The sequence below is a fragment of the Mustelus asterias genome, chromosome 15 (genome assembly GCF_964213995.1).
Source record: "Mustelus asterias chromosome 15, sMusAst1.hap1.1, whole genome shotgun sequence".
NCBI lineage: Eukaryota > Metazoa > Chordata > Chondrichthyes > Carcharhiniformes > Triakidae > Mustelus > Mustelus asterias.
The window spans coordinates 87,561,108-87,586,843 of record NC_135815.1 but is presented as its reverse complement, the minus strand read 5'-3'; the positions used below and the strand labels follow the sequence as shown (position 1 = coordinate 87,586,843).

General features: G+C 52.2%; 2 protein-coding genes across 6 annotated transcripts in view; one reads left to right on the top strand and one right to left on the bottom strand.

Annotated features, from left to right (window-relative positions):
• Nucleotides 1-25,736, bottom strand: part of esr1 (estrogen receptor 1) — an 887,250-nt gene that overhangs the window by 82,809 nt on the left and 778,705 nt on the right. The window lies entirely within an intron of this gene.
• The window catches only part of LOC144504750 (nesprin-1-like), a 603,924-nt gene that overhangs the window by 321,721 nt on the left and 256,467 nt on the right, over nucleotides 1-25,736 (top strand). The window contains exons 73-77 of the mRNA XM_078230493.1: nucleotides 2,641-2,817; nucleotides 4,674-4,939; nucleotides 8,626-10,786; nucleotides 12,080-12,417; nucleotides 15,349-15,493. Of these exons, the coding sequence (XP_078086619.1) occupies nucleotides 2,641-2,817; nucleotides 4,674-4,939; nucleotides 8,626-10,786; nucleotides 12,080-12,417; nucleotides 15,349-15,493 (3,087 nt within the window). The remainder of the gene's footprint in view (nucleotides 1-2,640; nucleotides 2,818-4,673; nucleotides 4,940-8,625; nucleotides 10,787-12,079; nucleotides 12,418-15,348; nucleotides 15,494-25,736) is intronic.

The following is a 25,736-nucleotide window of genomic DNA, read 5'->3' as shown; positions in this document are numbered from 1 at the left end:
ACTGTCTGTGTGGAGTTTGCACGTTCTCCCTGTGTCTGCGTGGGTTTCCTCCGGGTGCTCCGGTTTCCTCCCACAGACCAAAGATATTCGGGTTAGGTTGATTGGCCATGCTAAATTGCCCCTTAGTGTCAGAGGAAATTGCAGGGTAAATTATGGGGGTAAGGCCTGGGCGGGATTGTTGTCAGTGTGGGCTCATTGGGCCGAATGGCCTCCTTCTGCATTGTAGAAATTCTATGATTCTTTTATCAAACAAAGTTTATTGAAGAATAGAGTTAATATCTATAATAAGACAATTAGCAATAACTTTTACCAACTACAAACAAGAAAAGAAACATGATGTTATATAAACCTTAACAGCTTTGAATACTGTTCCCAACACAAACACCCCTGCAAACATACACCCCTGCTCCAGGCTTAGCACAGAAAGCAAGTATGCTCATGTGTTGCTGGATCCTGCAGCTTTGCAACACCTGCTGGGACTTAGTCCATTGGATAGAGAATTGAAACTCTGACTTCCCCAACCTGGATCTCTCAGTGCACCTTGAGGTAGAGATAGAGCCACTGCTGGCCTCTAGTTTCTAGCCAGCAAACCACTTCAAGAGATGGATGCACTCTTTGCCTCTAGTTACTAGCTAGCCAGCCACCAAGGGCTCAATTTCCAATACCGGGGAGAGACACGGAAATACTGCTTTCCAGCGTGGAGTCCTAACAGCTTCTAAATAGCCAAACTGAAAATGAATCCTTGGATTCCTCTGTGAAGGAACCACCTGACCCTGGCCTGTCAATCAGCCTTCCCCCAACAATTCAAAAGGGTCATAAAGTTCGTAAAACTCCAGGATACTGCATTAGGCCCAAATTTAAAAATAAACAAAAAGACCGATTGATATGGCTGTAGAAGCAATAAAAGGACATCTGCTTAGGCACCTCGGCGTCAAAATTTTTAAAAAGCAGAACTCCTTATAACTGCAGAGAACATGCTTAAAGTACCTTTCGTACCTTAAAGGCACAGTAGCGTCACATTCCATTGCTAACTTATTAGTAACCAGTTCAGTCTGAGACCAAAAAATTAAATGGTTAAAAAGGCCTTTGTGGATTTTGAGAGCCCAATTTGCATATTCAAGGCACTAGAACCAAAACATTTGATGTAATCAACCTTGGGGTTTTTGTACCCTTAACAAAGGTGGAATTAACAATTCAGGTTTTGTATATTTATTCTTTAATGGGATGTGGGCATTGCTGGCTGGGCCAGAATTTATTGCCCATCCCTAACTGCCCTCCATTTTAGAGGGCATTTAAGAGTCAACCACATTGCTGTGGAGTCACATGTAGGCCAGACTGGGTAAGGACGGCAGATTTCCTTCCCTGAAGGATATTAGTGAACCAGATGGGTTTTTACAACAATCAACAATGGTTTCATGGCTATCATTAGACTTTTAATTCCAGATTTTTATTGAATGCCGTGTTGGGATTCGAACCCGGGTCCCCAGCGCAATACCCTGGGTCTCTGGATTACTAATCCAGTGACAATACCATTAGGCTACTGTCTCCCCTTGTCATATCGGCTGCTCAATCTTTAGTTCTTAAAGGTTAAATTGATTTTGTTTGTCAAAGTTTTCAGTGAGCCACGGTGAAGAATATAGAGCACCCACAGGGCTTTTATTTACCAGTGCGTTGTCTAATGCGATGTTTTGTGAGGCAGAAAGGGAACAGAAAAATAGGGGTAAATGGATGGATTGCATTCATTATTTTACCTTTCAGGATGTCCCACAGGATTTCACAGCCAATGAAAATGGCGTTGCATAGTAATGTTGGAAAGGCAGCACTCAACTGGCGCACAGCAATATAAGGTTATAAGAAATAGGAACAGGAGTAGGCCATTCAGCCCTTCAAGCCTGCTACAGGTCTTGATGGCATACACTATAGCAGAGAATGCTAGGTTTCATAGGTTATTGCAGTTACATAGAGGTTGGATTTCTTGCATGCCCCCCCACTCCCCCCTCTCCCCCCGCCCCTGTCAACGAGAACGGAAAATCTGGAGCTCAGTCGAATTTCTCTTTCCTTAAATAAGAACCTTTCCTCCAAACCCCAATGTGATAATGACCAAGTCAACTGATGAATATTGACCAGGACACTGGGAGAACACAAAATAATGCCAGTTGGGATCTTTTACATCCACCTGAATGGGGAGATGAGTCTTCGGTTTAACATTTGATTTGGAAAATGGTACCTCCGGGTGGTGCAGCACTCCCACAGTTTCAGTCAAGCTATATCATGTGCGCAAGTCTTTGAAATGGGGCTTGAACCTTCTGGAGGGGTTGGGGGGGGGCGGGGAGGTTAGTTTTCCTGACTCGGCAGCCACGGGAATGGGAGCAGGCGGGGTTGTGAACCATGGAAAGGTCCGTTGACCTCGGGCGGAATTTTTTGGTTTTGGGGTGATCTCTTCCATCCTCTTCCATCGGTAAAGATCCTTGGGCCAGAACTTAACCCCCTCAGGAGACAGGAGGGTTACCCCACTGGGCACCTCAAACACCCCAAGTGTTTGTCCAACCCGATGCTGTTCCCCCCCCCGTTACGCGTCAGCACGGCCCTCAGGAGGAGATGTTGGTCGGTGAGGTGAACCTAGGCCGTACTGTCTTTCAGATTGAGCAGCAGCTGGTCAGATCGCAGGAGCTGGCGCTCGGCTGGGAGGAGATCAAACGGCAGAAAGCCGAGCTCGCGGCCTACTTCCTGGAGACCGAGCAGCAGCTCCAAAGCCTGAAGAGGAGGCCGGCGGAAATGGAGTTGAAAATTGCTCAGAAACAGTTGGTCCAGGTGCAGGTAAGAAATAATCCCCGGATTAACAGAGAAATATCGAACCCCGAGATTGTCAGGCACGAGGAGTAGGCCATTCAACCCCTTGACTTCAGAACGATATAAATATTCATTTAGATCATGACTGATCTGTACCTCAACCCCATTCAACCCCCCACCTTTATTTCACATCCTTTTATACCCTCAATAAACAAAATATTATTCACTATACATTGACTCTGTCTGCACTTCCCGCTGCCTCGGCAAAGCAGCCAGCATAATCAAGGACCCCACGCACCCCAGACATTCTCTCTTCCATCCTCTTCCATTGGTAAAGATACAAAAGTCTGAGGTCACGTACCAACCAACTCAAGAACAGCTTCTTCCCTGTCATCGGACTTTTGAATGGACCTACCTTACATTAAGTCTCTACACCTAGCTATGACTGTAACACTGCATTCTGCACCCCCTCCTTTCCTTCTCCCCTATGTACTCTATGTACAGTATGCTTTGTCTGGAGAGCGCACAAGAAACAATACTTTTCACTGGATACCAATACATGTGACAATAATAAATCAAATCAAGTCAAATCTATTATCAATCTTAAACTCCAATTGATCCCCCCCTTCTCCCAGCATTTTGGGGAAAAGAGTTCCGTATTTCCACAACTCTTCCTGATCCCCATCCTGAACAACCTAAGTCTAATTTTTAGGGTGATTTTCCTTTGTTCTGGATTCCCCAAATCCAGAGCAAATCATTTTCTTTTCTGTATCTTCCCTATCAAACCCCTTAATGATTTTAAACATCCTCCAATCGATCACTCCGGAACCTTCTAATCCTCAGGGGAACGCACACTCAAGGTGACGCAACCCATCCTCGTAATTTAACCCTTTATGCCCAGATGAATAAATTGGGCCGAAGGACCTGTTTCCATGCTGTAAACCTCTGTGACTCTATGCCCTGATGTATCTGCACTGCCAGGGTACTGCCCGGGCATGATCCTCTATCCCTAGGGGTCTGTACTTACCTGTGTGCCCCCAGCAGGTTCTGTTTACCAGGTACCCGTTTGTTAAGTCCTGTAGTAAGCCTTGCCAGTGGGATGGAATTCCCGATGTGGGGAGGATGATAAAGCGGGGAGGCCCGCTAATGTGATTCCTGACCTTTCATGGTGGGAATCCCATAATGTCATTGGCCGGGAGTGGGGGAGGGGGTGGTAATCCCAAAGGGAAATGCCGCCGGTGCAAAAGCTGTTTTGGGACTCCTGTTGGATTCTCCGCCCCTTCCGGCATTCCCAGCCAGCAGAATGGGGAGCGGAAGATCCCCCTCCCAGATTTCAGGCAGGTGCTATCAGATGTTGCAGGGGTTTGAGGTTTTTCATGTTCATTCATCAGGGGCGGCGCCGTGGCACAGTGGTTAGCACTGCTGCCTCACAGCACCAGGGATCCGGGTTCAATTCCGACCTCTGGTCACTGTGCAGAGTTTGCATGTTCTCCCCGTGTCTGCGTGGGTTTCCTCCGGGTGTTCCAGTTTCCTCCCACAGTCCAAAGATGTGTGGGTAAGGTGGATTAGCCATGCTAAATTGCCCCTTAGTGTCAGGAGGATTGGTGGGGTGAATGCTTGGGGTTATGGGGATAGGGCCTGGGTGGGATTGTGGTCGGTGCAGGCTCGATGGGCCGATTGGCCTCCTTGTGCTCTGTAGGGATTCTATGATTATAATCTGATTAATGGGATTGATCGGGGCAAGGTACATCTTCAGAGAGTGAGTTTCCACCTTTACCCCGAATGGTCCTCAGCTGATGAAGGCGCACACACAGTTAGTGGCTAGGTTCAGAGTTCAGGTTCATCCGCTGTTGAAGCATTCTGTCTGTGTTTCCTCTCTTTAGGAGCTGGGTGCTCAGTTCCAGTCCAAGCAGACTCACATCACCTCACTCACAGAGAAGGTCAGCAGACTGACGGAAGGCCACGAGTCACCGGAACACTCCGAGATTGGCCAGCTCAGCAACCAGTGGCTGGAGGTGTGCCAGCAGATCAATGAACTGCTCGCAATGAGAGAAGAGGACCAACAGAGAGCCAGAGATTACCACGACCAAATGAGCATTGTGGAGGTGCTACTGGACAAGTTCACCAAAGAATGGGACAACTTGGCCAGGTGAGTGTGTGACCTGACCAGGTGAGTGTGCGACCTGACCAGGTGAGTGTGTGACCTGACCAGGTGAGTGTGCGACCTGACCAGGTGAGTGTGTGACCTGACCAGGTGAGTGTGTGACCTGACCAGGTGAGTGTGTGACCTGACCAGGTGAGTGTGCGACCTGACCAGGTGAGTGTTAACCTGACCAGGTGAGTGTGTGACCTGACCAGGTGAGTGTGCGACCTGACCAGGTGAGTGTTAACCTGACCAGGTGAGCGTGTGACCTGACCAGGTGAGCGTGTGACCTGACCAGGTGAGTGTGTGACCTGACCAGGTGAGTGTGTGACCTGACCAGGTATGTGTAACCTGACCAGGTGAGCATGCGACCTGACCAGGTGAGCGTGTGACCTGACCAGGTGAGCGTGTGACCTGACCAGGTGAGCGTGTGACCTGACCAGGTGAGCGTGTGACCTGACCAGGTGAGTGTAACCTGACCAGGTGAGTATGCGACCTGACCAGGTGAGCGTGCGACCTGACCAGGTGTGTGTGCGACCTGACCAGGTGAGTGTGTGACCTGACCAGGTGAGTGTGCGACCTGACCAGGTGAGCGTGTGACCTGACCAGGTGAGCGTGTGACCTGACCAGGTGAGTGTAACCTGACCAGGTGAGTATGCGACCTGACCAGGTGAGTGTGCATCCTGACCAGGTGAGTGTGTGACCTGACCAGGTGAGCGTGTGACCTGACCAGGTGTGTGTGCGACCTGACCAGGTGAGTGTGCATCCTGACCAGGTGAGTGTGTGACCTGACCAGGTGTGTGTGTGACCTGACCAGGTGAGTGTGCATCCTGACCAGGTGAGTGTGTGACCTGACCAGGTGAGTGTTAACCTGACCAGGTATGTGTGACCTGACCAGGTGTGTGTGTGACCTGACCAGGTGAGTGTGTGACCTGACCAGGTGAGCGTGCATCCTGACCAGGTGAGTGTTAACCTGACCAGGTGAGTGTGCGACCTGACCAGGTGAGTGTGTGCACTGACCAGGTGAGTGTGTGACCTGACCAGGTGAGTGTTAACCTGACCAGGTGAGTGTGTGACCTGACCAGGTATGTGTAACCTGACCAGGTGTGTGTGTGACCTGACCAGGTGTGTGTGCGACCTGACCAGGTGTGTGTGCGACCTGACCAGGTGAGTGTGTGACCTGACCAGGTGAGTGTGTGACCTGACCAGGTGAGTGTGTGACCTGACCAGGTGAGCGTGCATCCTGACCAGGTGAGTGTTAACCTGACCAGGTGAGTGTGTGACCTGACCAGGTGAGTGTGTGACCTGACCAGGTGAGCGTGCATCCTGACCAGGTGTGTGTGTGACCTGACCAGGTGAGTGTGTGACCTGACCAGGTGAGCGTGCATCCTGACCAGGTGTGTGTGTGACCTGACCAGGTGAGTGTGTGACCTGACCAGGTGAGTGTGTGACCTGACCAGGTGAGTGTGCGACCTGACCAGGTGAGTGTTAACCTGACCAGGTGAGTGTGTGACCTGACCAGGTGAGTGTGCGACCTGACCAGGTGAGTGTTAACCTGACCAGGTGAGTGTGTGACCTGACCAGGTGAGTGTGTGACCTGACCAGGTGAGTGTGTGACCTGACCAGGTGAGTGTGCGACCTGACCAGGTGAGTGTGTGACCTGACCAGGTGAGTGTGTGACCTGACCAGGTGAGTGTTAACCTGACCAGGTGAGTGTGTGACCTGACCAGGTATGTGTAACCTGACCAGGTGTGTGTGTGACCTGACCAGGTGTGTGTGCGACCTGACCAGGTGAGTGTTAACCTGACCAGGTGAGTGTGTGACCTGACCAGGTGAGCGTGCTTCCTGACCAGGTGAGCGTGCGACCTGACCAGGTGAGTTTGTGACCTGACCAGGTGAGTGTGTGACCTGACCAGGTATGTGTAACCTGACCAGGTGAGCGTGCGACCTGACCAGGTGAGTGTATAATCTGACCAGGTGAGTGTATAACCTGCCCAGGTGAGTGTATAACCTGCCCAGGTGAGCGTGCGACCTGACCAGGTGAGTGTGTGACCTGACCAGGTGAGTGTGCGACCTGACCAGGTGTGTGTGTGACCTGACCAGGTGAGTGTGCGACCTGACCAGGTGAGTGTATAACCTGCCCAGGTGAGCGTGCGACCTGACCAGGTGTGTGTGCGACCTGACCAGGTGAGTGTGTGACCTGACCAGGTGAGTGTGCGACCTGACCAGGTGAGTGTGTGACCTGACCAGGTGAGTGTGCGACCTGACCAGGTGAGTGTATAACCTGACCAGGTGAGTGTGTGACCTGACCAGGTGAGTGTGCGACCTGACCAGGTGAGTGTGTGACCTGACCAGGTGAGTGTGCGACCTGACCAGGTGAGTGTGCGACCTGACCAGGTGAGTGTGTGACCTGACCAGGTGAGTGTGTGACCTGACCAGGTGAGTATTAACCTGACCAGATGAGTGTGTAACCTGACCAGGTGAGTGTGTGACCTGACCAGGTGAGTGTATAACCTGACCAGGTGAGTGTGTGACCTGACCAGGTGAGTGTATAACCTGACCAGGTGAGCGTGCGACCTGACCAGGTGAGTATTAACCTGACCAGGTGAGTGTGTGACCTGACCAGGTGAGTGTGTGACCTGACCAGGTGAGTGTGCGACCTGACCAGGTGAGTGTGTGACCTGACCAGGTGAGTGTGCGACCTGACCAGGTGAGTGTGTGACCTGACCAGGTGAGTGTGCGACCTGACCAGGTGAGTATTAACCTGACCAGGTGAGTGTGTGACCTGACCAGGTGAGTATTAACCTGACCAGATGAGTGTGTAACCTGACCAGGTGAGTGTGTGACCTGACCAGGTGAGTGTATAACCTGACCAGGTGAGTGTGTGTTCTGACCAGGTGAGTGTGTGACCTGATCAATTGATCTCTCTACTTACCTACCTATTCACCTATCTACTTATCCACCTATCCATCTATCTACCTATCTCTCTCTATCTCTCTATCTCTCTTTATCTCTCTTTCTCTCTCTACCTCTCTATCTCTCTTTATCTCTCTGTATCTCTCTTTATCTCTCTCTCTCTCTTTATCGCTCTCTCTACCTCTCTCTCTATCTCTATCTCTCTATCTCTATCTCTCTCTATCTCTCTCTCTCTCTACCTCTCTCCCTATCTCTATCTCTCTCTCTCTCTACCTCTCTCTCTATCTCTCTGTATCTCTCTCTCTATCTTGCTTTTTTCTCACTTGCTCTCTCTTTCCACTTTTTTTCTCTCGCTTTTTTCTCTCTCTCTTAACTATCTCCCTCTCCATGTAGCCATCTGTCTATCTGCCTGTCTTCTCTGTATAACGTCTCTCTCTGGCATGTGCCAGTGCAACAGGAAGTATCCGCGAGTTAGGAAGCGTTGTGACATCTCTCCTTAGCCGGGAACGATGGCAGCCTGTGGCGGGAAGGCGCGCTTATCGAGAGCGCACGATGGGAATCTCAGCACCCCGCTCCTTGCTGCCTCCCTCCCACCACAGCGGGGTTACCGATGCTGCGTAAGACTCCCCAATTCCCAACGTGCACTCCAGGCAAAGGGCCCGTGCTCCCGAACGGAGCCTGCGAACGTTCCCTTTGGAAAGACGCTGGCAGTAATTGTTAAGCTTTCAGGCGACGCAAGGTACCTTCACACTCTGACCTTGTTCTCTTTGCCACAGAACCGATGCTGAGAGTACGGCCGAACACCTGGAGGCTCTGAAGAAGCTGGCGAGTGTTGTGCAGACTCAGAGGTTTGTCCTGGATGACCTGAAGGAGCAGAAGCAGAAGCTGATGGATCGCCTGAACCCGGAAGACAAGGAGCTGATCAAGGAGCAGACCCGGCACTTTGAGAAGCAGTGGGCCCACCTGGAGGAGCTGATTGAGAAGAAGATCCAGGTTTCCGTCCTGATCTTGGAGGAACTGAGCCAGTGCCAGTCCAAGCTGGATGACCTGCTGGACTGGGCAGACGGCCAGACGCACCTGTTTGCCGAGGCGCTGAGGTGCAGCCCCCCGGCCGAGTTGGCGCAGACCCTGCTCCTGGACCACATCGCCGTCTGCAACGAGCTGGAGTCCCAGCAGGTGGCGCACGGGGCGGTGACGGAGGAGGCCGAAAAGACCATGGCCCGCCTGGGCCTGGACGAGAGGCAGCGGCTGCAGCGGGCACTGAGCGCCCTCCACGCCAGGATGAGCTCCCTGGGCGAGGTGGTGGCCCAGCGCAGGAAGTACCTGAGCAAGGCGCTGTCGGACCGCACCCAGTTCCTCATGGCCGTCAGCCTGGCCGCCAACTGGGTCCAGCAGAACGAGCGGGCGGTGGCGGCCCAGGAGCACGTGGCCCTCCAGCCCCTGGACGTGGGCAAGCAGATCCGGACCTGCAAGAGCGTGAGCGGCCGGCTGAAGGAGTACCAGGCCGACGTGACGGCCCTGTGGGCCCAGGGCAGGGAGCTGGCCAAGGAGGCCACCGAGGACGAGACGGCCGAGATCATGGCCCAGCTGCAGGAGCTGCAGAGCGTGTACGACTGCTCCCTGCAGGGGAGCGGCCAGAGGCTGCAGGAGCTGGAGAAGGTCCTGGTCTCCAGGAAATACTTCAAGGCGGACTTGGATAAGGTGTGCCACTGGCTGAAGCAGGCGGACATTGTCACCTTCCCGCAGATCAGCCTCATGAGCAGCGACGCAGAGCTTGCCTCTCAGCTCAGCAAGTACGGGCAGCTTCTGGAACAGTCCCCCGAGTACGAAAACCTGCTCCTGTCGGTGCAGAGGACGGGCAGGGAGCTGCTGGCGTCGCTGAGTGAAGCCGACCACTCCTTCCTGGACGAGAAGCTCAACGTCCTCCCCAGGCAGTTCAACGGCATCGTGGCGCTGGCCAAGGAGAAGTCGGACAGGATCCAGGAGGCCATGGCCGGTCGCAGGGAGTACGTCTCCCTGATCGACCTCACCGGCAAGGCCCTGGCCGAGCTGGAGGAGCAGCTGGTCCAGCTCAGCAAGGTGCGCCTCGGCCTCTCCTCGGAAGAGGCGGCGTCCGCGCGGAGCGACTGCCGCGCCCTCCTCGACGAGGTGACGGGCCTCGGCAAGGCGGTGGGCGAGCTGAACCAGAGGAAGGAGACCTTCCGGAGCGGCGGGCAGCCCTGGCAGCCCGAGGCGATGGCCGGCCTGGTCAGCCTCCACGGCCGCCTCGGCCGGAGGATCGCGCTGCGGCTCGGGACGCTGGACGACGCGGTGGCGGCTTACCGCGACCACGAGGCCGCCTCGCTCCAGCTGGAGGCCCAGCTCCGGGCTCTGGCCGACCGGCTGGCCAGGACGGACGAGGAGACCCTCTCCGTGGAGGAGAAGCTGAAGAACTACCGCGCCCTGGCGGGGGGCGTGCAGGACGCCGGCTGCCTCCTGAAGAGGCTGATCGAGCAGGTGGAGCAGTTTCCCCCCGAGCTGGAGAGCGGAGCCCGCGAGGCCAGGGGGCGGCAGGTACAGGCCTGGAAAGAGGAGCTCCAGTCCGCCCAAGGAACCATCAGCGCGAGGATAATGGAGTGTGAGGCCAGGCTTGTCCAAAGCATCGACTTCCAGACTGAAATCCAGCACACCCTGGACTGGCTGCGGCAGATCAAAGGAGACCTCGGCAAGGCCTTCAACCTGGACGCAAAGCTCGGGGGCGTCCAGGAGGAGATCCGGAAATCCCAGATCCTGGAGGAAGAGGTCCAGTCAAGTCTTCGGATCATGGCGGCGCTGAGCGCTAAAGAGAAGGGGAAATACGCTGAGTCCCGGGAGCTGATGCCCCCACAGGTGGAGAACAACCTGCTTGAGCTCTCAAAGCTCGAGGCCGAAGTCCAGGAGACGTTGGGTGCCAGGAAGGTTAGTCAATTGCCGGACAGGAGGAGGCCAAGGTCCGCCTGGCTGACCGACCATACCGGCAGTCATTGTAAATCGATAGCCGAGTCGGTGATTAATTATAGCGGTCAATCTCTTTCAATTAGTCTGTAATGGACACCAGTAGTGAGAGATTTGGGAGCTATAGCTCCAACGTCCCACCCCTACAGCTGATAGTCACTGCCAAAGTACCGCCGGTGTCCCCCCCACTCAATACCCACTATCCCTCCCCCGGCCACTCTGTGCCTGCAGGTTCCACCCCCTATTACAGCCCTCTCTCTCCCATATTACAGCCCTCTGCCATTACAGCCCTATCTCTCCACTATTACAGAGCCCTATCTCTCCACTAGTACAGAGCCCTCTCTCTCCACGATTACAACCCTATCTCCACTATTACAGCATTCCCTCTCCACTATTCCAGCCCTCTCTCTCCCATATTACAGCCCTCTCTCTGCCATTACAACCCTCTATCTCCACTATTACAACCCTCTCTCTCCATTATTACAGCCCTATCTCTCCACTATTACACAGCCCTCACTCTCCACGATTACAGCCCTCTCTCTCCACTATTACAGCCCTCTCTCTCCACGATTACAACCCTCTCTCTCCACGATTACAACCCTCTCTCTCCACGATTACAACCCGATCTCCACTATTACAGCATTCCCTCTCCACTATTCCAGCCCTCTCTCTCCCATATTACAGCCCTCTCTCTGCCATTACAGCCCTGTATCTCCACTATTACAACCCTCTCTCTCCATTATTACAGCCCTATCTCTCCACTATTACAGTCCTCTCTCTCCACTATTACAACCCTCTCTCTCCATTATTACAGCCCTATCTCTCCGCTATTACAGTCCTCTCTCTCCACTATTCCAGCCCTCACTCTCCAGTATTACAGCCCCTTTCTCCACCAACACAGCCCTCTCTCTCCACTATTACAGTCCCCTCTCTCTAGTATTACAACCCTCTCTGCCCACTGTTACAGGTCTCTCTCTCCACTATCACAGCTCTCTCTGATATTATAGCTTCCTCGCTGCTATTACAGTCCACCCTCCAGTCCTGTATCGCTACCAAGAGAGACTCTTCTCTGGTTCTTGTTCCTCATTGGCAGGGAAATGGGATTTGTGATTTTTTTGAGAAATATCATGACGAAACCTAAGAATTGACTGGACCCTGGCAATTTTCCTGTTGGGGTCCGAGGTCTGTTACCGCCTTGCTGTTGCGGTGACTGTTTCGACAGAGCGATAATGATCTTTTCTCTGCCTCCCTCTCCAGACATCCCTGGACAAGGTGCACACTCTGATCCAGGGGTACCAGCGGGCAGTTCAGGCAGCCAGCAACTGGTTGGACGATGCCAGCGCTCTCCTCCAGCAGACGGGCGAGGGCCTGGACGTGGAAGGTTCAGAGGAGGCCTTGAGGAGGCACGAGGAGTTCTTCGCCACGGAGACAGAGCTGGCCGGCCAGCTGGGAGAGTTGGAGGCACTGATACCTGATCTCCTGCCCTTGATCAACGCGGCGGGGCGAGAGCAAGTGGAACAGAGCCTGGCATCATTACGGCAAAGACGGGTAGACAGTGAGCAACATGCTGAAGGTCAGCAAGACGTTCTCCAAAGGTAAATTCCTCAGATGGGCGGCAATGTCTTAGAATCATAGAATCCGTACAGGTGGAGGAGTCCATTCAGCCCATCGAACCAATCCCTCCCAGGCCCTATCCCCGTAACCCTATGTATTTACCCTGTTAATCCCTCTGACACTAAGGGGCAATTTACCATGGCCAAATCCACCTAACCTACACATCTTTGGACACTAAGAGGCAATTTAGCATGGCCAATCCATCTAATCCGCACATCCTTGGAGTGTCAGAGGGAACCGGAGCACCCGGAGGAAACCCACGCAGACACGGGGCGAACGTGCAGACTCCGCACAGACAGTGATCCAGCCGGGAATCGAACCCGGGTCCCTGGCGCTGTGGGGCAGCAGTGCTAACCACTGTGCCACCGTGCCACCCCAAGAAAATGAGGGCAAACTCCTTTACCCAGCAAGTGGGTAGAATGTGGAGTGTGTTACCATATGGATGCTGAAATGGGAAGCAGCGAAATATTTAAGTAGAAGTTTGATAAGTATGGAGGGAGGAAAGAATAGAAAGTTACACTGAGAGAGTGAGAGGAGGTTTATGTGGAGATTGTAAATAACATTCCAGTCAAATCTTGGAAAATCTGTCCAAGTAATGGGACAGCAGCAGCAGGAGGGTAGTTCAGATCAAAGTGGTGTGATGGCTTTATGATTTTGTCCTCCATATGTTTCCATGACAACTCACACGGGTAGTCAAGCATTGAAGGCCATGCTCCTGATTGGTAGCTCAGGCTGTCCGTCCATCAATCATCCTGCCATTGGCCGAGCTTGCTCCCTCCTGTCACTGATGTGGGTTCAAGCCTCATTGGAGAGGCCTGTGTACAAACTCTGAGCTGATCCTATCAATGCGGTACTGAGAGGGTGCCGCTCTGTCAGAGGTACCGATGTCTCTCGGATGAGATTTTTTAAAAATTCATTCATGGGACATGGGCGTCGCTGGCTGGCCAGGATTTATTGCCCATCCCTAGTTACCCTTGTTCAGAAGGAAGTTAAGAGTCAACCACATTGCTGTGGCTCTGGAGTCACTTGAAGGCCAGACCGGGTAGGGACGGCAGATTTCCTTCCCTGAAGGACATTAGTGAACCAGATGGGTTTTTCCGACAATGGTTTCATGGTCATCAGTAGATTCTTAATCCCAGATTTTTTTTATTGAATTCAAATTCCACCAGCCGCCGTGGCGGGTTTCGAACCCGGGTCCTGAGATGTTGAACCGAGGTCTTCTCTCCATGGATGCTAAAGATGTCAGGGAATGATTTAAAGAAGGCAGAGTTTTCCTGGTTTCCCGGTCAATTCTCTTTCCTTAACCAAATGCAGATTCCCTTGTCATTCTTGTCGTTTGCCATTTATGTGATAACTTCAAATAATTTGATCTGCGTTTCGTTGACAACTGTCTGAATTTGAGCAGTTGCTTCCATTTGACTGACGGTGTGATGAGTTCTTCGCATTGATGGACTGAAGGGTCTGGAGTCACCAAATTATAAAAAGAGACCATTCAGCCCGGGGTGATGCTAGCTCCTCAAATGAAGCTGTTTATTGTATATCCTGAGACCCTGTTGCAGTGGGCATGAATGGGTTGTCCCACCGTGAGACTGGGAGATACTTTATCGCTGATATGAAAATCAATATAGTTTCTCCAGGTCTTTTCCGTGGGGTAGGGGGAAGCCCAAAGAAGTGTGGGTCAAGTGGATTGGCCATGCTAAATTGCCCATTAGTGTCAGGGGACTAGCATGGGTAAATGTATGAGATTATTTGATTTGATTTTGGTTTGATTTATTATTGTCACATGTATCAACATACAGTGAAAAGTATTGTTTCTTGCGTGCTATACAGACAAAGCATACCGTTCATAGAGAAGGAAATGAGAGAGTGCAGAATGTAGTGTTACAGTCATAGCTAGGGCGTAGAGAAGGATCAACTTAATGCAAGGTAAGTCCATTCAAAAGTCTGACAGCAGCAGGGAAGAAGCTGTTCTTGAGTCGGTTGGTACGTGACCTCAGACTTTTATATCTTTTTCTCGATGGAAGAAGGTGGAAGAGAGAATGTTTGGGGTGCGTGGGGTCCTTAATTATGCTGGCTGCTTTTCCCCGAGGCAGCGGGAAGTGTAGACAGAATCAATGGATGGGAGGCTGGTTTGCGTGATGGATTGGGCTACATTCACAACCCTTTGTAGTTCCTTGCGGTCTTGGGCAGAGCAGGAGCCAGACCAAGCTGTGATACAACCAGAAAGAATGCTTTCTGTGGTGCATCTGTAAAAGTTGGTGAGAGTCGTAGCTGACATGCCAAATTTCCTTAGTCTTCTGAGATAGTAAAGGCGTTGGTGGGGCTTTCTTAACTATAGTGTCGGCGTGGGGGGATCGGGCCTGGGTGGGATTGTGGTTGGTGCAGACTCGATCGGCTGAATGGCCTCCTTCTGCACTGTGGGATTCTATGATTCTATTCTAGAGGGCATAGGTTTAAGGTGAGACGGGAAAGGTTTAAAAGGGACCTGAGGGGCAACCTTTTCACACAGAGGGTGGTGCGTGTATGGAATGAGCTGCCAGAGGAGGGGGTAGAGGCGGGTACAATTACAACATTTAAAAGACATTAGGACGGGTACATGGATGGGAAAGGTTTCGAGGGATAGGGGCCAAACATAGGCAAATGGGACTGGTTCAGTTTAGGAAACCTGGCCAGCATGGACGAGTTGGGCCTAAGGGCCTGTTTCCATGCTGTATATCTCGATGATTCCCCTCCCCTTCCATTCATGACACAAGCTGCCTAATTGTTGGCACACCTTGGCATGGTCGAGTGAGATTTGCTACTGGTGATGTCAGCACTCCGCTGACTGTGTCAGATCAGCACTGCTCCAGGGAGCGCTGACTAGATTTTGGAAAATAAGGACTGATTAGTGTGGTTCTGGCCCATTTCCCCAGATGTGTGACCCAGTGGCACGAGTACCAGGAGAGCAGGCAGCAGGTCATCGCTCTGATGAACCAGGCCGAAAAGAAGCTGTCAGAATTCTCTTCAGCTAAAGCAGCAACGAGCCATGAAAGTGAAGAGAAGCTGACTCAACATAAGGTCAGTATGGCAACAGGAACTGCCCGATAATAGTAACCAGCTCACATCAACCAGCTCACATCAACCCGCTCACATCAACCCGCTCACATCAACCCACTCACATCAACCCACTCACATCAACCCGCTCACATCAACCAGCTCACATCAACCCACTCACATCAACCCACTCACATCAACCCGCTCACATCAACCAGCTCACATCAACCCGCTCACATCAACCCGCTCACATCAACCCGCTCACATCAACCAGCTCACATCAACCCACTCACATCAACCCGCTCACATCAACCCGCTCACATCAACTAGCTCACATCAACCCGCTCACATCAACCCGCTCACATCAACCAGCTCACATCAACCCGCTCACATCAACCCGCTCACATCAACCAGCTCACATCAACCCGCTCACATCAACCCACTCACATCAACCCGCTCACATCAACCCGCTCACATCAACCCGCTCTCATCAACCACCTCACATCAACCCGCTCACATCAACCCGCTCACATCAACCCGCTCACATCAACCCGCTCACATCAACCCGCTCACATCAACCCGCTCACATCAACCCACTCACATCAACCACCTCACATCAACCCACTCACATCAACCAGCTCACATCAACCACCTCACATCAACCACCTCACATCAACCACCTCACATCAACCCACTCACATCAACCCGCTCACATCAACCACCTCACATCAACCACCTCACATCAACCACCTCACATCAACCCGCTCACATCAACCAGCTCACATCAACCACCTCACATCAACCACCTCACATCAACCACCTCAGATCAACCCACTCACATCAACGCGCTCACATCAACCACCTCACATCAACCACCTCACATCAACCACCTCACATCAACCCACTCACATCAACCAGCTCACATCAACCACCTCACATCAACCACCTCACATCAACCACCTCACATCAACCCACTCACATCAACCCGCTCACATCAACTAGCTCACATCAACCCACTCACATCAACCCGCTCACATCAACTAGCTCACATCAACCAGCTCACATCAACCACCTCACATCAACCACCTCACATCAACCACCTCACATCAACCCACTCACATCAACCCACTCACATCAACCAGCTCACATCAACCACCTCACATCAACCACCTCACATCAACCACCTCACATCAACCCACTCACATCAACCCGCTCACATCAACCACCTCACATCAACCACCTCACATCAACCACCACACATCAACCACCTCACATCAACCCACTCACATCAACCCGCTCACATCAACCACCTCACATCAACCACCTCACATCAACCACCTCACATCAACCCACTCACATCAACCAGCTCACATCAACCACCTCACATCAACCACCTCACATCAACCACCTCACATCAACCACCTCACATCAACCCGCTCACATCAACCACCTCACATCAACCCGCTCACATCAACCAGCTCACATCAACCACCTCACATCAACCACCTCACATCAACCCGCTCACATCAACCACCTCACATCAACCACCTCACATCAACCCGCTCACATCAACGAGCTCACATCAACCACCTCACATCAACCACCTCACATCAACCACCTCACATCAACCCACTCACATCAACCCGCTCACATCAACCACCTCACATCAACCACCTCACATCAACCACCTCACATCAACCCACTCACATCAACCAGCTCACATCAACCACCTCACATCAACCACCTCACATCAACCACCTCACATCAACCCACTCACATCAACCCGCTCACATCAACCACCTCACATCAACCACCTCACATCAACCACCTCACATCAACCCGCTCACATCAACCACCTCACATCAACCCGCTCACATCAACCAGCTCACATCAACCACCTCACATCAACCACCTCACATCAACCCGCTCACATCAACCACCTCACATCAACCACCTCACATCAACCCGCTCACATCAACCACCTCACATCAACCACCTCACATCAACCACCTCACATCAACCAGCTCACATCAACCCGCTCACATCAACCACCTCACATCAACCCGCTCACATCAACCACCTCACATCAACCACCTCACATCAACCCGCTCACATCAACCCGCTCACATCAACCACCTCACATCAACCACCTCACATCAACCCGCTCACATCAACCCGCTCACATCAACCCACTCACATCAACCACCTCACATCAACCACCTCACATCAACCCGCTCACATCAACTAGCTCACATCAACCACCTCACATCAACCACCTCACATCAACCCGCTCACATCAACCCGCTCACATCAACCACCTCACATCAACCCGCTCACATCAACCAGCTCACATCAACCAGCTCACATCAACCACCTCACATCAACCCGCTCACATCAACCCGCTCACATCAACCCGCTCACATCAACCCGCTCACATCAACTAGCTCACATCAACCCGCTCACATCAACTAGCTCACATCAACCACCTCACATCAACTAGCTCACATCAACCCGCTCACATCAACCACCTCACATCAACCCGCTCACATCAACCACCTCACATCAACCACCTCACATCAACCAGCTCACATCAACCACCTCACATCAACCCGCTCACATCAACCCGCTCACATCAACTAGCTCACATCAACCACCTCACATCAACCCGCTCACATCAACCACCTCACATCAACCCGCTCACATCAACCCGCTCACATCAACTAGCTCACATCAACCACCTCACATCAACCACCTCACATCAACCCGCTCACATCAACCCGCTCACATCAACCACCTCACATCAACCACCTCACATCAACCCGCTCACATCAACCCGCTCACATCAACCCACTCACATCAACCACCTCACATCAACCCACTCACATCAACGAGCTCACATCAACCACCTCACATCAACCACCTCACATCAACCACCTCACATCAACCAGCTCACATCAACCACCTCACATCAACCACCTCACATCAACCACCTCACATCAACCACCTCACATCAACCCGCTCACATCAACCACCTCACATCAACCACCTCACATCAACCACCTCACACCAACCACCTCACATCAACCAGCTCACATCAACCCGCTCACATCAACCAGCTCACATCAACCCGCTCACATCAACCCGCTCACATCAACCCGCTCACATCAACCCGCTCACATCAACCACCTCACATCAACCACCTCACATCAACCCGCTCACATCAACCCACTCACATCAACCAGCTCACATCAACCCGCTCACATCAACCACCTCACATCAACTAGCTCACATCAACCCGCTCACATCAACCAGCTCACATCAACCCGCTCACATCAACCAGCTCACATCAACTAGCTCACATCAACTAGCTCACATCAACCACCTCACATCAACCCGCTCACATCAACCCGCTCACATCAACCAGCTCACATCAACTAGCTCACATCAACTAGCTCACATCAACTAGCTCACATCAACCACCTCACATCAACCCGCTCACATCAACCCGCTCACATCAACCCGCTCACATCAACCCGCTCACATCAACTAGCTCACATCAACCCGCTCACATCAACCACCTCACATCAACCACCTCACATCAACCCGCTCACATCAACCAGCTCACATCAACCAGCTCACATCAACTAGCTCACATCAACCCGCTCACATCAACCACCTCACATCAACCCGCTCACATCAACCAGCTCACATCAACCCGCTCACATCAACCCGCTCACATCAACCAGCTCACATCAACCACCTCACATCAACCCGCTCACATCAACCCGCTCACATCAACCCGCTCACATCAACCACCTCACATCAACCCGCTCACATCAACCCGCTCACATCAACCCGCTCACATCAACCAGCTCACATCAACCACCTCACATCAACCCGCTCACATCAACCACCTCACATCAACCCGCTCACATCAACCCGCTCACATCAACCACCTCACATCAACCACCTCACATCAACCCGCTCACATCAACCCGCTCACATCAACCCGCTCACATCAACCACCTCACATCAACCCGCTCACATCAACCACCTCACATCAACCACCTCACATCAACCCGCTCACATCAACCACCTCACATCAACCCGCTCACATCAACCACCTCACATCAACCCGCTCACATCAACCCGCTCACATCAACCAGCTCACATCAACCCGCTCACATCAACCACCTCACATCAACTAGCTCACATCAACCAGCTCACATCAACCCGCTCACATCAACTAGCTCACATCAACCAGCTCACATCAACCAGCTCACATCAACCAGCTCACATCAACCCGCTCACATCAACCCGCTCACATCAACCAGCTCACATCAACCCGCTCACATCAACCCGCTCACATCAACCCGCTCACATCAACTAGCTCACATCAACCAGCTCACATCAACTAGCTCACATCAACCACCTCACATCAACCCGCTCACATCAACCCGCTCACATCAACCCGCTCACATCAACCACCTCACATCAACCCGCTCACATCAACCCGCTCACATCAACCCGCTCACATCAACCCGCTCACATCAACCCGCTCACATCAACCCGCTCACATCAACCCGCTCACATCAACCCACTCACATCAACCACCTCACATCAACCCACTCACATCAACCAGCTCACATCAACCAGCTCACATCAATCCACTCACATCAACCCGCTCACATCAACCACCTCACATCAACCACCTCACATCAACCACCTCACATCAACCCGCTCACATCAACCAGCTCACATCAACCACCTCACATCAACCACCTCACATCAACCACCTCACATCAACCCACTCACATCAACCCGCTCACATCAACCACCTCACATCAACCACCTCACATCAACCACCTCACATCAACCCACTCACATCAACCAGCTCACATCAACCACCTCACATCAACCACCTCACATCAACCACCTCACATCAACCCACTCACATCAACCCGCTCACATCAACTAGCTCACATCAACCCACTCACATCAACCCGCTCACATCAACTAGCTCACATCAACCAGCTCACATCAACCACCTCACATCAACCACCTCACATCAACCACCTCACATCAACCCACTCACATCAACCCGCTCACATCAACCACCTCACATCAACCACCTCACATCAACCCGCTCACATCAACCCGCTCACATCAACCCGCTCACATCAACCCGCTCACATCAACCCGCTCACATCAACCCACTCACATCAACCACCTCACATCATCCCACTCACATCAACCAGCTCACATCAACCACCTCACATCAACCACCTCACATCAACCACCTCACATCATCCCACTCACATCAACCCGCTCACATCAACCACCTCACATCAACCACCTCACATCAACCACCTCACATCAACCCGCTCACATCAACCAGCTCACATCAACCACCTCACATCAACCACCTCACATCAACCACCTCAGATCAACCCACTCACATCAACGCGCTCACATCAACCACCTCACATCAACCACCTCACATCAACCACCTCACATCAACCCACTCACATCAACCAGCTCACATCAACCACCTCACATCAACCACCTCACATCAACCACCTCACATCAACCCACTCACATCAACCCGCTCACATCAACTAGCTCACATCAACCCACTCACATCAACCCGCTCACATCAACTAGCTCACATCAACCAGCTCACATCAACCACCTCACATCAACCACCTCACATCAACCACCTCACATCAACCCACTCACATCAACCCACTCACATCAACCAGCTCACATCAACCACCTCACATCAACCACCTCACATCAACCACCTCACATCAACCCACTCACATCAACCCGCTCACATCAACCACCTCACATCAACCACCTCACATCAACCACCACACATCAACCACCTCACATCAACCCACTCACATCAACCCGCTCACATCAACCACCTCACATCAACCACCTCACATCAACCACCTCACATCAACCCACTCACATCAACCAGCTCACATCAACCACCTCACATCAACCACCTCACATCAACCACCTCACATCAACCACCTCACATCAACCCGCTCACATCAACCACCTCACATCAACCCGCTCACATCAACCAGCTCACATCAACCACCTCACATCAACCACCTCACATCAACCCGCTCACATCAACCACCTCACATCAACCACCTCACATCAACCCGCTCACATCAACGAGCTCACATCAACCACCTCACATCAACCACCTCACATCAACCACCTCACATCAACCCACTCACATCAACCCGCTCACATCAACCACCTCACATCAACCACCTCACATCAACCACCTCACATCAACCCACTCACATCAACCAGCTCACATCAACCACCTCACATCAACCACCTCACATCAACCACCTCACATCAACCCACTCACATCAACCCGCTCACATCAACCACCTCACATCAACCACCTCACATCAACCACCTCACATCAACCCGCTCACATCAACCACCTCACATCAACCCGCTCACATCAACCAGCTCACATCAACCACCTCACATCAACCACCTCACATCAACCCGCTCACATCAACCACCTCACATCAACCACCTCACATCAACCCGCTCACATCAACCACCTCACATCAACCACCTCACATCAACCACCTCACATCAACCAGCTCACATCAACCCGCTCACATCAACCACCTCACATCAACCCGCTCACATCAACCACCTCACATCAACCACCTCACATCAACCCGCTCACATCAACCCGCTCACATCAACCACCTCACATCAACCACCTCACATCAACCCGCTCACATCAACCCGCTCACATCAACCCACTCACATCAACCACCTCACATCAACCACCTCACATCAACCCGCTCACATCAACTAGCTCACATCAACCACCTCACATCAACCACCTCACATCAACCCGCTCACATCAACCCGCTCACATCAACCACCTCACATCAACCCGCTCACATCAACCAGCTCACATCAACCAGCTCACATCAACCACCTCACATCAACCCGCTCACATCAACCCGCTCACATCAACCCGCTCACATCAACCCGCTCACATCAACTAGCTCACATCAACCCGCTCACATCAACTAGCTCACATCAACCACCTCACATCAACTAGCTCACATCAACCCGCTCACATCAACCACCTCACATCAACCCGCTCACATCAACCACCTCACATCAACCACCTCACATCAACCAGCTCACATCAACCACCTCACATCAACCCGCTCACATCAACCCGCTCACATCAACTAGCTCACATCAACCACCTCACATCAACCCGCTCACATCAACCACCTCACATCAACCCGCTCACATCAACCCGCTCACATCAACTAGCTCACATCAACCACCTCACATCAACCACCTCACATCAACCCGCTCACATCAACCCGCTCACATCAACCACCTCACATCAACCACCTCACATCAACCCGCTCACATCAACCCGCTCACATCAACCCACTCACATCAACCACCTCACATCAACCCACTCACATCAACCAGCTCACATCAACCACCTCACATCAACCACCTCACATCAACCACCTCACATCAACCAGCTCACATCAACCACCTCACATCAACCACCTCACATCAACCACCTCACATCAACCACCTCACATCAACCCGCTCACATCAACCACCTCACATCAACCACCTCACATCAACCACCTCACACCAACCACCTCACATCAACCAGCTCACATCAACCCGCTCACATCAACCAGCTCACATCAACCCGCTCACATCAACCCGCTCACATCAACCCGCTCACATCAACCCGCTCACATCAACCACCTCACATCAACCACCTCACATCAACCCGCTCACATCAACCCACTCACATCAACCAGCTCACATCAACCCGCTCACATCAACCACCTCACATCAACTAGCTCACATCAACCCGCTCACATCAACCAGCTCACATCAACCCGCTCACATCAACCAGCTCACATCAACTAGCTCACATCAACTAGCTCACATCAACCACCTCACATCAACCCGCTCACATCAACCCGCTCACATCAACCAGCTCACATCAACTAGCTCACATCAACTAGCTCACATCAACTAGCTCACATCAACCACCTCACATCAACCCGCTCACATCAACCCGCTCACATCAACCCGCTCACATCAACCCGCTCACATCAACTAGCTCACATCAACCCGCTCACATCAACCACCTCACATCAACCACCTCACATCAACCCGCTCACATCAACCAGCTCACATCAACCAGCTCACATCAACTAGCTCACATCAACCCGCTCACATCAACCACCTCACATCAACCCGCTCACATCAACCAGCTCACATCAACCCGCTCACATCAACCCGCTCACATCAACCAGCTCACATCAACCACCTCACATCAACCCGCTCACATCAACCCGCTCACATCAACCCGCTCACATCAACCACCTCACATCAACCCGCTCACATCAACCCGCTCACATCAACCCGCTCACATCAACCAGCTCACATCAACCACCTCACATCAACCCGCTCACATCAACCACCTCACATCAACCCGCTCACATCAACCCGCTCACATCAACCACCTCACATCAACCACCTCACATCAACCCGCTCACATCAACCCGCTCACATCAACCCGCTCACATCAACCACCTCACATCAACCCGCTCACATCAACCACCTCACATCAACCACCTCACATCAACCCGCTCACATCAACCACCTCACATCAACCCGCTCACATCAACCACCTCACATCAACCCGCTCACATCAACCCGCTCACATCAACCAGCTCACATCAACCCGCTCACATCAACCACCTCACATCAACTAGCTCACATCAACCAGCTCACATCAACCCGCTCACATCAACTAGCTCACATCAACCAGCTCACATCAACCAGCTCACATCAACCAGCTCACATCAACCCGCTCACATCAACCCGCTCACATCAACCAGCTCACATCAACCCGCTCACATCAACCCGCTCACATCAACCCGCTCACATCAACTAGCTCACATCAACCAGCTCACATCAACTAGCTCACATCAACCACCTCACATCAACCCGCTCACATCAACCCGCTCACATCAACCCGCTCACATCAACCACCTCACATCAACCCGCTCACATCAACCCGCTCACATCAACCCGCTCACATCAACCCGCTCACATCAACCCGCTCACATCAACCCGCTCACATCAACCCGCTCACATCAACCCACTCACATCAACCACCTCACATCAACCCACTCACATCAACCAGCTCACATCAACCAGCTCACATCAACCACCTCACATCAACCACCTCACATCAACCCACTCACATCAACCCGCTCACATCAACCACCTCACATCAACCACCTCACATCAACCACCTCACATCAACCCGCTCACATCAACCAGCTCACATCAACCACCTCACATCAACCACCTCACATCAACCACCTCACATCAACCCACTCACATCAACCCGCTCACATCAACCACCTCACATCAACCACCTCACATCAACCACCTCACATCAACCCACTCACATCAACCAGCTCACATCAACCACCTCACATCAACCACCTCACATCAACCACCTCACATCAACCCACTCACATCAACCCGCTCACATCAACTAGCTCACATCAACCCACTCACATCAACCCGCTCACATCAACTAGCTCACATCAACCAGCTCACATCAACCACCTCACATCAACCACCTCACATCAACCACCTCACATCAACCCACTCACATCAACCCGCTCACATCAACCACCTCACATCAACCACCTCACATCAACCACCTCACATCAACCCACTCACATCAACCAGCTCACATCAACCACCTCACATCAACCACCTCACATCAACCACCTCACATCAACCCGCTCACATCAACCCGCTCACATCAACCACCTCACATCAACCACCTCACATCAACCACCTCACATCAACCACCTCACATCAACCCACTCACATCAACCCGCTCACATCAACCACCTCACATCAACCACCTCACACCAACCACCTCACATCAACCCACTCACATCAACCAGCTCACATCAACCACCTCACATCAACCACCTCACATCAACCACCTCACATCAACCACCTCACATCAACCCGCTCACATCAACCACCTCACATCAACCCGCTCACATCAACCAGCTCACATCAACCACCTCACATCAACCACCTGACATCAACCCGCTCACATCAACCACCTCACATCAACCACCTCACATCAACCCGCTCACATCAACTAGCTCACATCAAC